General features: G+C 37.8%; 1 protein-coding gene across 1 annotated transcript in view; it reads left to right on the forward strand.

The window, feature by feature from the left end:
• cdh11 (cadherin 11, type 2, OB-cadherin (osteoblast)) overlaps positions 1 to 12,092 on the forward strand; it is a 107,353-nt gene that overhangs the window by 85,118 nt on the left and 10,143 nt on the right. Inside the window, exons 8-11 of the mRNA XM_023263846.3 lie at positions 500 to 687; positions 6,518 to 6,631; positions 6,703 to 6,842; positions 8,632 to 8,768. Coding sequence (XP_023119614.1) covers positions 500 to 687; positions 6,518 to 6,631; positions 6,703 to 6,842; positions 8,632 to 8,768 — 579 coding nt within the window. The remainder of the gene's footprint in view (positions 1 to 499; positions 688 to 6,517; positions 6,632 to 6,702; positions 6,843 to 8,631; positions 8,769 to 12,092) is intronic.

A 12,092-nucleotide genomic window follows, 5' to 3' on the forward strand; every position in this document is an offset into this window, starting at 1 on the left:
TTAGAAAGACGGAGACGAGAGGAGGGATTTACCAGAGGTTGAAGGAAACCATCAAATCCTCAGAATCTGTCTTCTCTCCTCGTTTCATGATTTACAGAAGTCTAAAGAACCACGACCAGCAGAATAAATAAATATGATGAGGGACCTTTTATGATAAACGAGGACAGGAAAATAAAAACGAGGTGAAACTAGGAGGAAAAAAAGAACAGCTGAGGAACGTTTGGAGGAAACAGGAGCAGAAGGTCGAACTGCTGAGATCCTGAGAGCAGGTTTCTCCTCTTCAGCCACAAACACTCCTGAACCCTGAGGGAGCATTAAAATCTACTGGACTAAAAGGAACCCTCTGGACTAAGAGGAACCCTCTGGGTCAAACCAGACAGATGATTTATTCCCGCTAATCCTCGCTGTCCTCCAGCGTTGACATGCTCAGATGGTAAACCTGGTGGCAGGAAGCCAGGAGGCCTATAAAGACTCTAAGTGAAGCTCTGTGTCTCCCCAGGTGTGTACCCCATGTCGGTGTCTGAAGATAAGGTTCCAGGTGAGGAGGTGGGCCGGCTGAAGGCCAAAGACCCCGACCTGGGAGACAACGGCCTGGTGAACTACCGGCTGGTGGACGGAGACGGGATGGGAATGTTCGAGCTGAGCACCGACTCCGAGACCAGAGAGGCTGTGATCAAACTCAAGAAGGTAAGAAACACCCAACGAACCACCAAACCTGCCCACAGGTGTGACAGGTGTGACAGGTGTGACAGGTTTTAGAAGAATGCCTGATATTACAGCAAAAACGGAAAGAATCATCAGATTTTTCACTTTAAATGCTCATCATGTGTTACTTTTGTTAGGAAAAATGAACCAAATCTGAGCGTGTGATCGTTGTAATTGACCAAAATCACTTTATTCTACATGTCTCATTTAAATATTCCCCAAAAATAAACCATTTGCACTAATTATATTCTGTAAAAATCTAAATATTCTGCATCCTCCATTTATTTAATAAAATAGTAAAAAAAGGAGCAGAATGTGGAGCCGCAGAGTGTTTGATATGAACACTGTGTCGGACAGAGAACATTCACTTTCATGCTTCCTGAGGACACACAGCTCATCTGCTGCACGGAAACCACACGTGCACACTCTCACACACACACACACACACACACACACGCACGTGCACGCTCTCAGTGATCCAGCTCAGCACACACAATTACTTTCTCTATGCAGTCAGTTATTCTGTCACACACACACACACACACACACACACACACACACACACACACACACACACACAGCTTCACGTGCACACAGCTTCACGTGCACACACACACACACACACACACAGCTTCACGTGCACGTCCTCACACTGTGTAGCTGCAGGTCTGGATTATAAACTGAATCTTCAGTTGGTTCTTCTTCCTGTAGGAAGTTGGACCTCTGAGCCGCTTCCTTACAAAATAAAAGCGTTAAACTGTCACTGTCGGTCTGTGGAGGAAAATAAAAACCAGACGTGAACCAGAATCTATTTCCACAGACGTAATCCTGACCCGGAGCAGCGTAAAACACAGATAGGAGCGGCAACAGTTGACTGAATGTCACTTTAAAACGGCAGCTAGACGTTCCAGTAATTTTCAGGATTTATATCCAGATGCTAACTGAACTAAAACAGGTTTAAAAAATGTGTAATGCTGTAAAATTTGAGAACAGAATAGTGAAAATAGTGTAAAAAATTGCACCAAAAACAGAGATTTTTGATTTGGATGGGGGTTTTTTTGTTTTGTTTTGTTTTTTACAGTTTTATCCTATTTGTTTACATATGTATGTAAATTCTATGTATAATATAATTTTAAAATTATATTAAAAATATAGTTGTGAAAATGATTTCAAATATTTTGATATATATATATTTAAAATATTATAAAATAAATATAAAGAACCTAAAAATGTTTACATATTAAAATAATTTAACAAATAATTTAACAAATAATTGCATGAAAATTTATTTATATATATATCTATATATATATCTATATATATATATATATATATATATATATATATATATATATATATATATATATATATATATATATATACAATTTTTTAAATATTTCTTCTCTATTTTAAAAGATTATATATATATATATATATATATATATATATAGATATATATAGATATATATATAAAAATCTTTTAAAAATATTTAAAAATTTACATATTGGAATTTTTTTTTATTTTCCATTTGAAAATAATCACAGACAATTACATTAAATTAAGATTTTTTTTCTGTGATTTTATTAGATCTTATCTGTAATTTAACAAAAACTATTAGAGATATTTAGTTATTTACATTTGGAATTAGTTCTTATACTCATTTTAAATTATTTTATTACTTATTAATTACTTTCAATATTTTAAGAAATATAAAAGAAATCTTACAAATATTTAATATATATCATATATCTTTGAAGTATATTAAAAATAAATATAAAGAACATGAAAATATTTACAAGATATTTTTAAATAATTGCATCAAATTTATATATATATATATATATATATATATATATATATATATATATATATATATATATATATATTCTTTTAAATATAGAGAAGAAATATTTAAATATAGGGAAACACTTTTAAATATTAAAAAAAATCTAAAATATTTTAAAATAATTGTATACCAATAGATTATATGCAATTTACACATGTAAAGCATTTTTTCTTGTCATTTTATTAGATAATATCTGCAATTTAACAAAACAGTAATAGATATTTAATTATTTACATTGTGATCTTGTCTCCTGTGTGTCTCATTTCGGTTTGAAGTGCAGGTTTTGTAAAAATTTCCTCCAGTTCAGCTGAAAAACTCTAAATATTTTTTTTTATAAGATCTGATCATTATAAAAGATATGTTTTGGTTTGTATTTTTGGTGCAGTTTAATTTTTTGATAGAGCCACATGTGATGAGTAGTTTAAGGACTGTTGGAAAGTTGAGCATCTGATGGTTTTATCTGCTTTTACAGCTTCTGACTAATAAATGTTGTCATTTTATTGATTTTTTTAATGCATTTTAAATCTGCTGCCTGGTCTTGTGCTTCTTTTTGACGTCTTTTCACCGACATTTAGATTTAATTGAGTTAAAATGTTTGCAGTGGTTGGTATTTCTCCCCATCCTCGTGTCTCTTAGAATAAAACCAGCTGATATAAAGTGTGTGTGAATGAAGAAGCAGTAGATATTCACACCTTTTAACCCTCAATCTGACGAGGCGGTTTCAGATTAGCGGCTTCTGAAGCTTCTCGGGGGAAATCCAAACCTTTAGGCCCCTCAGGCTGCTGCAGCATTACAGGACACGCGTGTAGAAACACACACGCGTGTAGAAGCACACGCCTCTGCATCAGGAGTGGCCTCCACTAATCTCTATTCTCTCCTCACAAACACACACACGGGATGAGCTTTAATCAGCGATTCTCTTTCAACTGTGTCCTGATGAAAGCAGCCGTAGAATACTAAGGAGCAGAGAGAGTGTGGGTTAGTGTGTGTGTTAGTGTATTAGTGTGTATTGCAGCAGGAAGAAGGACGCTCTATTGTGAATATTATTATTATTATTATTATTATTATTACTATTGTTATTATCTCAGTCTGATTCCACGGCGATGAGGATCTTCAGACGGTTTGACTGAAATGAAAGAACTGGGTCACTTCTCTTCTACTACTGTTGGACCCGTCAGCGTCGCATTAAACTCCGTCGGCGTCGCATTAAACTCCGTCAGCGTTGCATTAAACTCTGTCAGCGTTGCATTGAACTTCGTCCGCGTCGCATGCAGCTGCAGCTCAATGAAGCAGGAAGGTTTGAGTCCATGTTGGATCACAGATTAGATTCATAGCTGCCTATAATTTCCAAATTAACTGAGTAAACTCTAAATATCCACTATCGGTCCAAAGTCTGGATACAGCTTCTCATTTAATCTTTATATTCAGGACTGTTTCCGTTGTATTTTCTCACTGAAGGCATCAAACTATGAATGAACACATCTGGAATTATGGAGGAAACAGAAAATTGTGAAATAAGTCAAAACATGTTTTATGTTTGAGATTCTTTGCTTTGATTCCTGCTTTGAACACTCTTGTTATTCTCTGGATGAGCTTCACGAGGTAGAACCTGAAATGGTTCCACTTCACAGGTGTTCCTTGTCAAGGTTGATTAGTGGAACTTCTTGTCTTCTCAATGGGGTTGGGACCATCAGATGTCAGGTTGGTCCACAGTTGACAGCCCTATTGGACAACTGTTAGAATCCATATTATGGCAAGAACCAATCAGCTGAGAGAACGGACAGTCCATCATTACTTTAAGAACTGAAGGTCAGTCAGTCCAGAAAACTGCAAAAACTTTGAATGAATCCTCAAGGAACCATCTAGGAACTACCCAGGAACCTACCAGGAACCATCCAGGAACTACCCAGGAACCTACCAGGAACCATCTAGGAACAACCCAGGAACCATCTAGGAACTACCCAGGAACCTACCAGGAACCATCTAGGAACTACCCAGGAACCTACCAGGAACCATCCAGAAACTACCCAGGAACCTACCAGGAACCATCTAGGAACTACCCAGGAACCTTCCAGTAACATCCAGGGATTCAAATCATTTGCTGAAATTTCTTGTATTTTTTGCAGAAAAAACTAAACACTTTCTGGCTTCTTATTGACGTCTTTTACCAACGAACTACCGATGAGTAGTTTAAGGGCCATCGGAAAGTAAACATCCAATGATTTTTTTCTATTATTACAGCTTTTAGCTCTAATAAGTGGTGCCATTTGTTGATTTTTTTTTTTTTTTGCATTTTTGCAGTAAAACCAAACAGTTTAGTACTGACATCCTGCAGCTCTGCTCCCATTATTCACCAATCAGCCTCCAGAACGTGCTGACTAATGAACTCCATTCTAGACGGTTTGGTGGATCTGTGGAGCGTCCAGTTTAAACCTGCAGCAGCTTCCCTCCGGCTTTATGAATCCTCTCTCCTCCCGCTGGGGTTTGAAATGAAAAGACAGAGCTCCTCTGCTGGGACTCGGCCAGCTCCACGTCTCCACACCAGCTGGTCAAAGCGCTTATTATCTGGGTTTGTGATGCAGCGACGACACCCGAACGCACCGTCAGCAGCTGTGATTACAGTCGAAGCCAAAGCGCCGGCGGCTGAACGAAGCCGGTAATCAGAGCAGACAGCACCCCCTGGGGGTCGGACTTTTGGCTCTAAAGTTGGTCTCAGGAAGGAGAGGAGTCATTGAACACACCGTTGGGTTGTTGCTGCGTTTTCTGGAGGAAATCTGAGCTGGAAACCTTCAATCAATCCCACATCAGGCCGGTTAAAGTCAATTAGTTTCCTCCAATATGGACCAAAGTGAATTGAGGCTCAGTTTAATGTGAGCAGATTGAATCTGAGGGTTTGAAGAGACCGAGGATGACTCTGAATGCTCCGTTCTGAAGGTTTAGAGATGGAATTAAACAGAACCGTCATCAGAACTTCACACCTTTATCGTTAAAAACCTCTAGAAATGATTCATTCTGCTCCAGAAATAATCTCGTCACAGCGCTGGAACACAAACGATCTTTAAATGAAACTCACTGTTTGGGTTATTCCTGCTTTTCTCTGCTGCTGCTGCTCTGTAAATAACAAGAAGTCAGCTTTCTACCGTGTGACAACAGCTCCCCCTAGCAACAGCCGGTGGTACTGCACCAGAGGGTTTATTAGGTAGCAGAAACACTGAAACTCCAGCTGAACCCGTCACTTTAGAGTTTAGAGGACTGGTCCTGTGAATAGATGACTAGATGAGTAGTTCAAGGACCATCAGAAACTTAACGATCTGATGATTTTATCTGTTTTTACAGCTTTTGGCTTTCTTCTTTGCATCTTTGACCAAAACTACAGATGAGTAGTTTAAGGATTGTTGGAAAGTAGAAGATCTCATGATTTTTTTCTATTTTTACAGTTCTGGCTCAAATAAATGGTGTAATTTTGTAGTTTTTTTTAAGAAAAAGATACATTTCAAACCCTTTTTTGACATCTTTTACCGATAAGTACAGATGAGTAGTTTAAGGGCCGTTGGAAAATTGAAAATCTGATTATGTTATCTATTTTATGTTTTTACAGCTTCTGGCTCTTAACAATGTTGTCATTTTATTGATTTTTAGCTGCATTTTAAATCTGCTGACTGGTTTTGTGCTTCTCTTTGACATCTTTTTCCCGATATTCAGATTTAATTGAGTTGAAACCTTTGTTGGTCTTCTTTGTCTCTTGGAATAAAACCAGCTGATATAAAGTGTGTGTGAATGAAGAAGCAGTCGATGTTCACACCTTTTAACCCTCAATCTGATGAGGAGGTCTCAGATTTTATGTCCTGCACCAGACGGTTTAAAGTGTTTGCTGCTTTCGTTACGCAGTACAAACACTAAAACTCCGTCTGAACATGTCGCTTCACAGTTTAAAGGACTGATTTAGTGTTTTTTCTGTTTTCCAGCCGGTGGACTTTGAGACTAAAAGGTCGTACACCCTGAAGGTGGAGGGATCCAACCCCCACGTGGACCCTCAGTTCCTGGCCTGGGGGCCGTACAAGGACGAAGCCACGATAAAGGTAGGAAACATACGAGTATGTACGTAGAATCACACGTTTAAACCGCTCTCATGTCTGGATTCTGTGTTCAGATCTCAGTGGAGGACGCAGACGAGCCTCCGGTTTTCGTCGCTCCCAGTTACACGTTTGAAGTGGAGGAAAACGCGCCTCAAGGAACTCTGGTGGGTCGAGTTCACGCCAAGGACACGGACGTCGCCAACAACCCCGTCAGGTAACACAAAAAACACACAACACCTGGATTTAGATGCTACAGAGTCAGAACTGAACCTTTAGCTGCACCAAACAACCAGAAAAACTCCTGTTTTAGAGCAGAAAGTCTCATTAAATATTCAGAAGAACAGGATGAGGATGTAGAACAGGATTAGAAAAGCATGACTGGACTCATTTTATAGAAATCTACGAAACAAATCCAGATTTTCATGCATTTACTGACATAAAGTGACAACTACAGGAAGCATCGACCTCAATCCTGAACTTTAACCCTGTAAAACCCACTGCTGCAAAAATACATCAGTTTTATTTGTATTTTTTATCATTATTATTTTTATATATATATATATATATATATATATATATATATATATATATATATATATATATATATATATATATATATAAATAATTTTCTTTTATTTTTTGATTTTTGCTCATTTCTTTCTATATTTGATTTTATATATATGTGTGTGTGTGTGTTTCTCATTTTTTTCTATATTTGGGTCTCACAGGATTCAGAGTTGTTTGTTGCTCCCGTCTCAGTTTTCTTCACTGTGGGATCATTTTTCCTGCACCTCTACTCCATGACTGAAAGTATAAATGCCATAAATCATAAAAAAGAAGAAAATGCAGTTGAATTTATTTGATTCTACAAATTTGAAATATTTTAAAAACTGGAGTCAACTTGTAGAAAATCCTTCCATGTGCTCAGAGGTGTTTTTGACTCTAGAAAATGTGTTTATTGCAGAATGTGGTTTGAGTAAACAGTTGATTTTTGGCATTTTTTAAATGAGACACGTAGAATAAAGTGATCTGAATGAAACCACTATTTAGGCTCAGATTTTTTTACATGTTAAACTCAATCATGGACCCCAGGGGAAATAAAAGGGACATGTTCTTCTGTTTTTGCAGTTTCTGACTCTGATAAATGGTGTAATTTTAAAAGAATAAAATAAAAGCATTTCACAGCCATCAGCAGCTTCCGATGTTTTAGAGGATTAAACATGACTGAGTCTTGACTCATTAAGGTCATTAAATTATCACAAAAACACTGACAAATTATTTAAAAACGGGTAAAGGGTGAATTTATTTGATTATATATTTTATTTAAAAAAAAAAACAGGAATCAACATGTGGAAAATGTTTAAAGTGTTCACAGATGCTACAAATGCGGCGAAAAATGTGACTTTATAGATGTATTATTCTGTGTCTGGTTTTTGTCTTTTGCATCTCATTTTTGTCCAGTTTTTGTTATTTTATGTCAAATTTTTGCCATTTTTGTCCAATTTTTGTTATTTTATGTCTAATTGTCATTTTGTGTCTCATTTTTGTTATTTTATGTTTCATTTTTGTCCAGTTTTTGTCATTTTGAGTCTCGTTTGTTATTTTACGTCTGATTTTTGGATAATTTACTGCTTACATTTTTAATTTATCTCCATACTCGTCTCCTCTCTGCATGGTGAAAGCACACCGCCTGCAGTTCAGCTGAAAACTCTAATTTTTTGTCAGGTGAACGTTGATCCAAGCTGAGTCAGTCATGGCTTCACACTGACAAATGTAGAATTTTTAGTTTTTATCAGATAATGGTTCGATCCAACGGTTTATTTTTGCAGAATTTTTGAATGAGACGAGTGGAAGACAGCGACTTTGTTTCCCGATGGAACGGGATGTGTAGTTCAAAGACTGTTGGAGAGTTGAAAATCCGATGATTCTTTCAAACACGCTGGCAGGTTTTCAGAAGGTTAAAGGTGTTCCTGTAAGTCTCTAAACCCTGATTTCCTGTGCAGGTACATGATCCCTCGCTACACCGACGTAGAACAGTTCTTCAGCATCAACTCGGAGGACGGGATGATCACCACGACTCGGCCGCTGGACAGAGAGGCTCTGGCCTGGCACAACATCTCAGTGTCGGCCACAGAGATCGGTACGAAGCCACGGTTCTGGAAACAGATGCAAATACAAGCAAAAAATAGATTTAAAATGAACAAACATGTAAAAAATACCTGACTGAGGCAGAACCAACAAAATGAACCAAAAAAACACATGAAGAGACACCAGATCTCAACTAAAAGATGCAAGAAGACAATAAAAGATCAGAGATGTCTTCTGTGCAGCAGTTAAAATGATAGAAAACCTGAAAAAAAGTTGAATTTCTGCCTAAAACTGCCACAAATGAACAACTAGACGATGCAACAACACAGAAAAGAGACACAGAATGACCTGAAAGAGACGAACCAGCATAAAATAGACATAGACAGAAAATGAATATTAACACATTCAAAAACGACCTGACTGAGAGAAAACTGCAAAAAGAGACAGAGAACCAAGAAAATAGAACAACAAATGAACAGAAAAACACACAAAATGGCCACAAAGAGACACTAAATATTAACTCTAAGATGTAAAAAGTTCTGCACAGAAATTCGAATCTGGGCCACAAACACAGACATGGTTCTAAATATGACCAAGATTTTAAAAAAGCAGAATAATCTGAACTGATTACTGTTTTATCTGCCTTTAAACGTGAGGCTGTCGGTGCTGATTTCTGGATATTTTCAGCCTTTTTTTGGTCTCGGCTCTCGTGATTCTCTCTCCTGAAACAACATAAAGTCTGTGGTTCTGTAAAACGCTTCTAAAAAGGCAGAGAGAGTCAGAAAGCCGAGCAGATAGTCACCAGGCTGTATGTTTCTGTCATTCTGTGCTGCTGCAGTCACTCCATGACATCCTATGTACACACTTTAAGTGGATTCAAGCTGCTGGCTGCCTTTTCCTTCCTGGTGGGACTGAAGTTAACACTTTCACTGTGAGCTGAGGAAACTAATTCTCTGTTCAGCATCCACCAGCGGGGCTCGACTTCATGCACGTTTCTGTACAGTCCATGCAGGTAGCAGCTCAGGGGAATCTTCTGTTGTTTTCAGGAGGATTTTTGACCAGAAATAGAAAAGAGAATCCAGGTTTTTCATGCTTTTTCCTACACAGAGTGATTAAACATCGCCTTTACGAACAGTTAAGCTGCAGAAAGCAGCGACGCTCTAAACTCTGAGTGGTTTCTCTGCATACTCTGGGGCCTCCGTCTCATCTTTCCTCACTGTGGTTCACATTTTTCTCTGCAATCTAAAATCCTGCAGCTCCATGGAAACAGAACAACACGAAGATGGAGAGAAGTGTCTGTATGAAAGTCGAATTTCTCTGTAAAACGACCACAAAGAGAAGCAAAAGAACAACTAAACGATGCAAAAGCACAGCAAAGAGACACAAAATGACCTGAAAGAGACACAAACCAACAATGAATAGAAAAAACTACCTGACCAAGAGATAAATCCAAAACTAACAAAACAGAGCAACAAAGTGAACAAAAATACATACAAAACGGCCACAAAAAGATGCAGAATATCAACTACAAGATGCAAAAAGAGAGTAAAAGATCTAATCTTCATATATTGTTGTAAAACTACTGCAAACAATTGCAAAAGAACAACTGGACGATGCAACAACGCAGCAAAGAGACACAAAATGACCTGAAAGTGATGCAAATCCACATAAAATAGATGCAAAATGAACATTTACACATGAAAAAACTACCTGACTGAGAGAAAACCAAGAAAATGAACCAAAAAAATACATGAAGAGACACTAAATTTCAACTCCAAGATGCAAAAAGACAGTAAAAGATCTAAAGTCCTGCAGCTCTGTGGAAACAGAACAACACAAAGGAAGGAGAGAGAACTCGGAGTCAGTTAGAATGATGGAAAATCTGAAAAAAGTTACATTTCTGTCCAAAACTACCACAAAAAGATGCAAAAAAACAATTACATGATGCCACAATGCATCAAAGAGACATAAAATGACCAGAAAATGATGCAAACCAACACAGAATAGATGCAAAATCCACATCAACACATGACAAAACTACCTGACTGAGAAAGAACCAACAAAAAAAGACAAATGAGCAAAAAATGGCCACAAAGAGACGCCAAATCTCAACTACCGGATGCACAAAACAGTAAAAGATATAAAATCCTGCAGCTCAGGACAGAAATCAGAGAAAAAATAGCTTTTTTTTGTAAAACTACGGCAAAGTGACAAAAAAGACTTTAAAAGTGATGCAGACCAACACAAAAATATACATAAAATGAACAAACACACATGGAAAAACTGCATAACTTAGATATAACTCCAAAAAGAGACAAAAGCAACAAAATGAACAAAAATATACACAGAATGGTCACAAAGAGATGCCAAATATCAACTAGAAGACGCAAAAAGACAGTAAAAGATCTAAAATCCTGCAGCTCTGTGGAAACAGAACATGAAGAAATGTGAGACAGTTGGAATCTAAAAACCACAAAGAAGAAAGCCTTCTTTAGTTCTCTGTCTTACAGGAAGTGGATAAACATGTAGAAAGTGTTTCCCAGAATAGAACCAAACAGTTTTCTGTTGATGGACTTTAATCACAAACAGGACTTCATTCAGTTCAGCTTTTAGCTTTGATTAAAACCTTTCCAGACAGAACCACTGAAGTTGTTGTAGTTGCTGAGGATGAACGTGTGGCCCCTCCTGGTCTAAATGGGGGTAAAGCTGGGGCTCCTCCACCCTGCTATTCTGTGGTTGGAGCAGCAGTGGTTTCCCTGCGGCCCGCTAGACGCCAGGCGGACACATGGAAACGGGCCACGCTAACCGCTAGCTGAGCCTGGGAAGCTAAATAAACGCCGGTAATGACAGGGCAGCGGAAAGTCTCACCGACTAGAATTACAAATATGCAGCGCAGAAATGTGTCTGTGTGGACATGAAAAGTCTCTGAGAGGACTTTGTGTTTCCCTGTTTACTCGTCACTCTGCAGTTTAATCTGCAGCTGCACGACTCAACGTTTGTCACTTTTAGTATCAGAATGTTTGGAGTGAGAAGCTGCCAGAAACGACCGAATCAAGAGACAACTCCAACAAAACAGAGCAACAAAAGACGCACAAAAGACGCAGAATATCAACTACAAGATGCAGAAAGACAGTCAAAGATAGAATCTTTAATTCAATTCAATTTTCAATTCAATTTTGTTTATATAGCGCCAATTACAGTCAAATTGTCTCAAGACGCTTTACAGAACCCATATGCCTGAACCCCCAGAGCAGCCCTAAGGAGACAGTGGCAAGGAAAACACCCTTTTATTTATCTTTGTAGAACTACCACAAAGAATCATGAAAGAACAACTAGACAATGCAACAACACAGCAAAGAAACACAAAATGACCTGA

The sequence above is a fragment of the Amphiprion ocellaris genome, chromosome 16 (assembly GCF_022539595.1).
Source record: "Amphiprion ocellaris isolate individual 3 ecotype Okinawa chromosome 16, ASM2253959v1, whole genome shotgun sequence".
In the NCBI taxonomy this organism is placed as follows: domain Eukaryota; kingdom Metazoa; phylum Chordata; class Actinopteri; family Pomacentridae; genus Amphiprion; species Amphiprion ocellaris.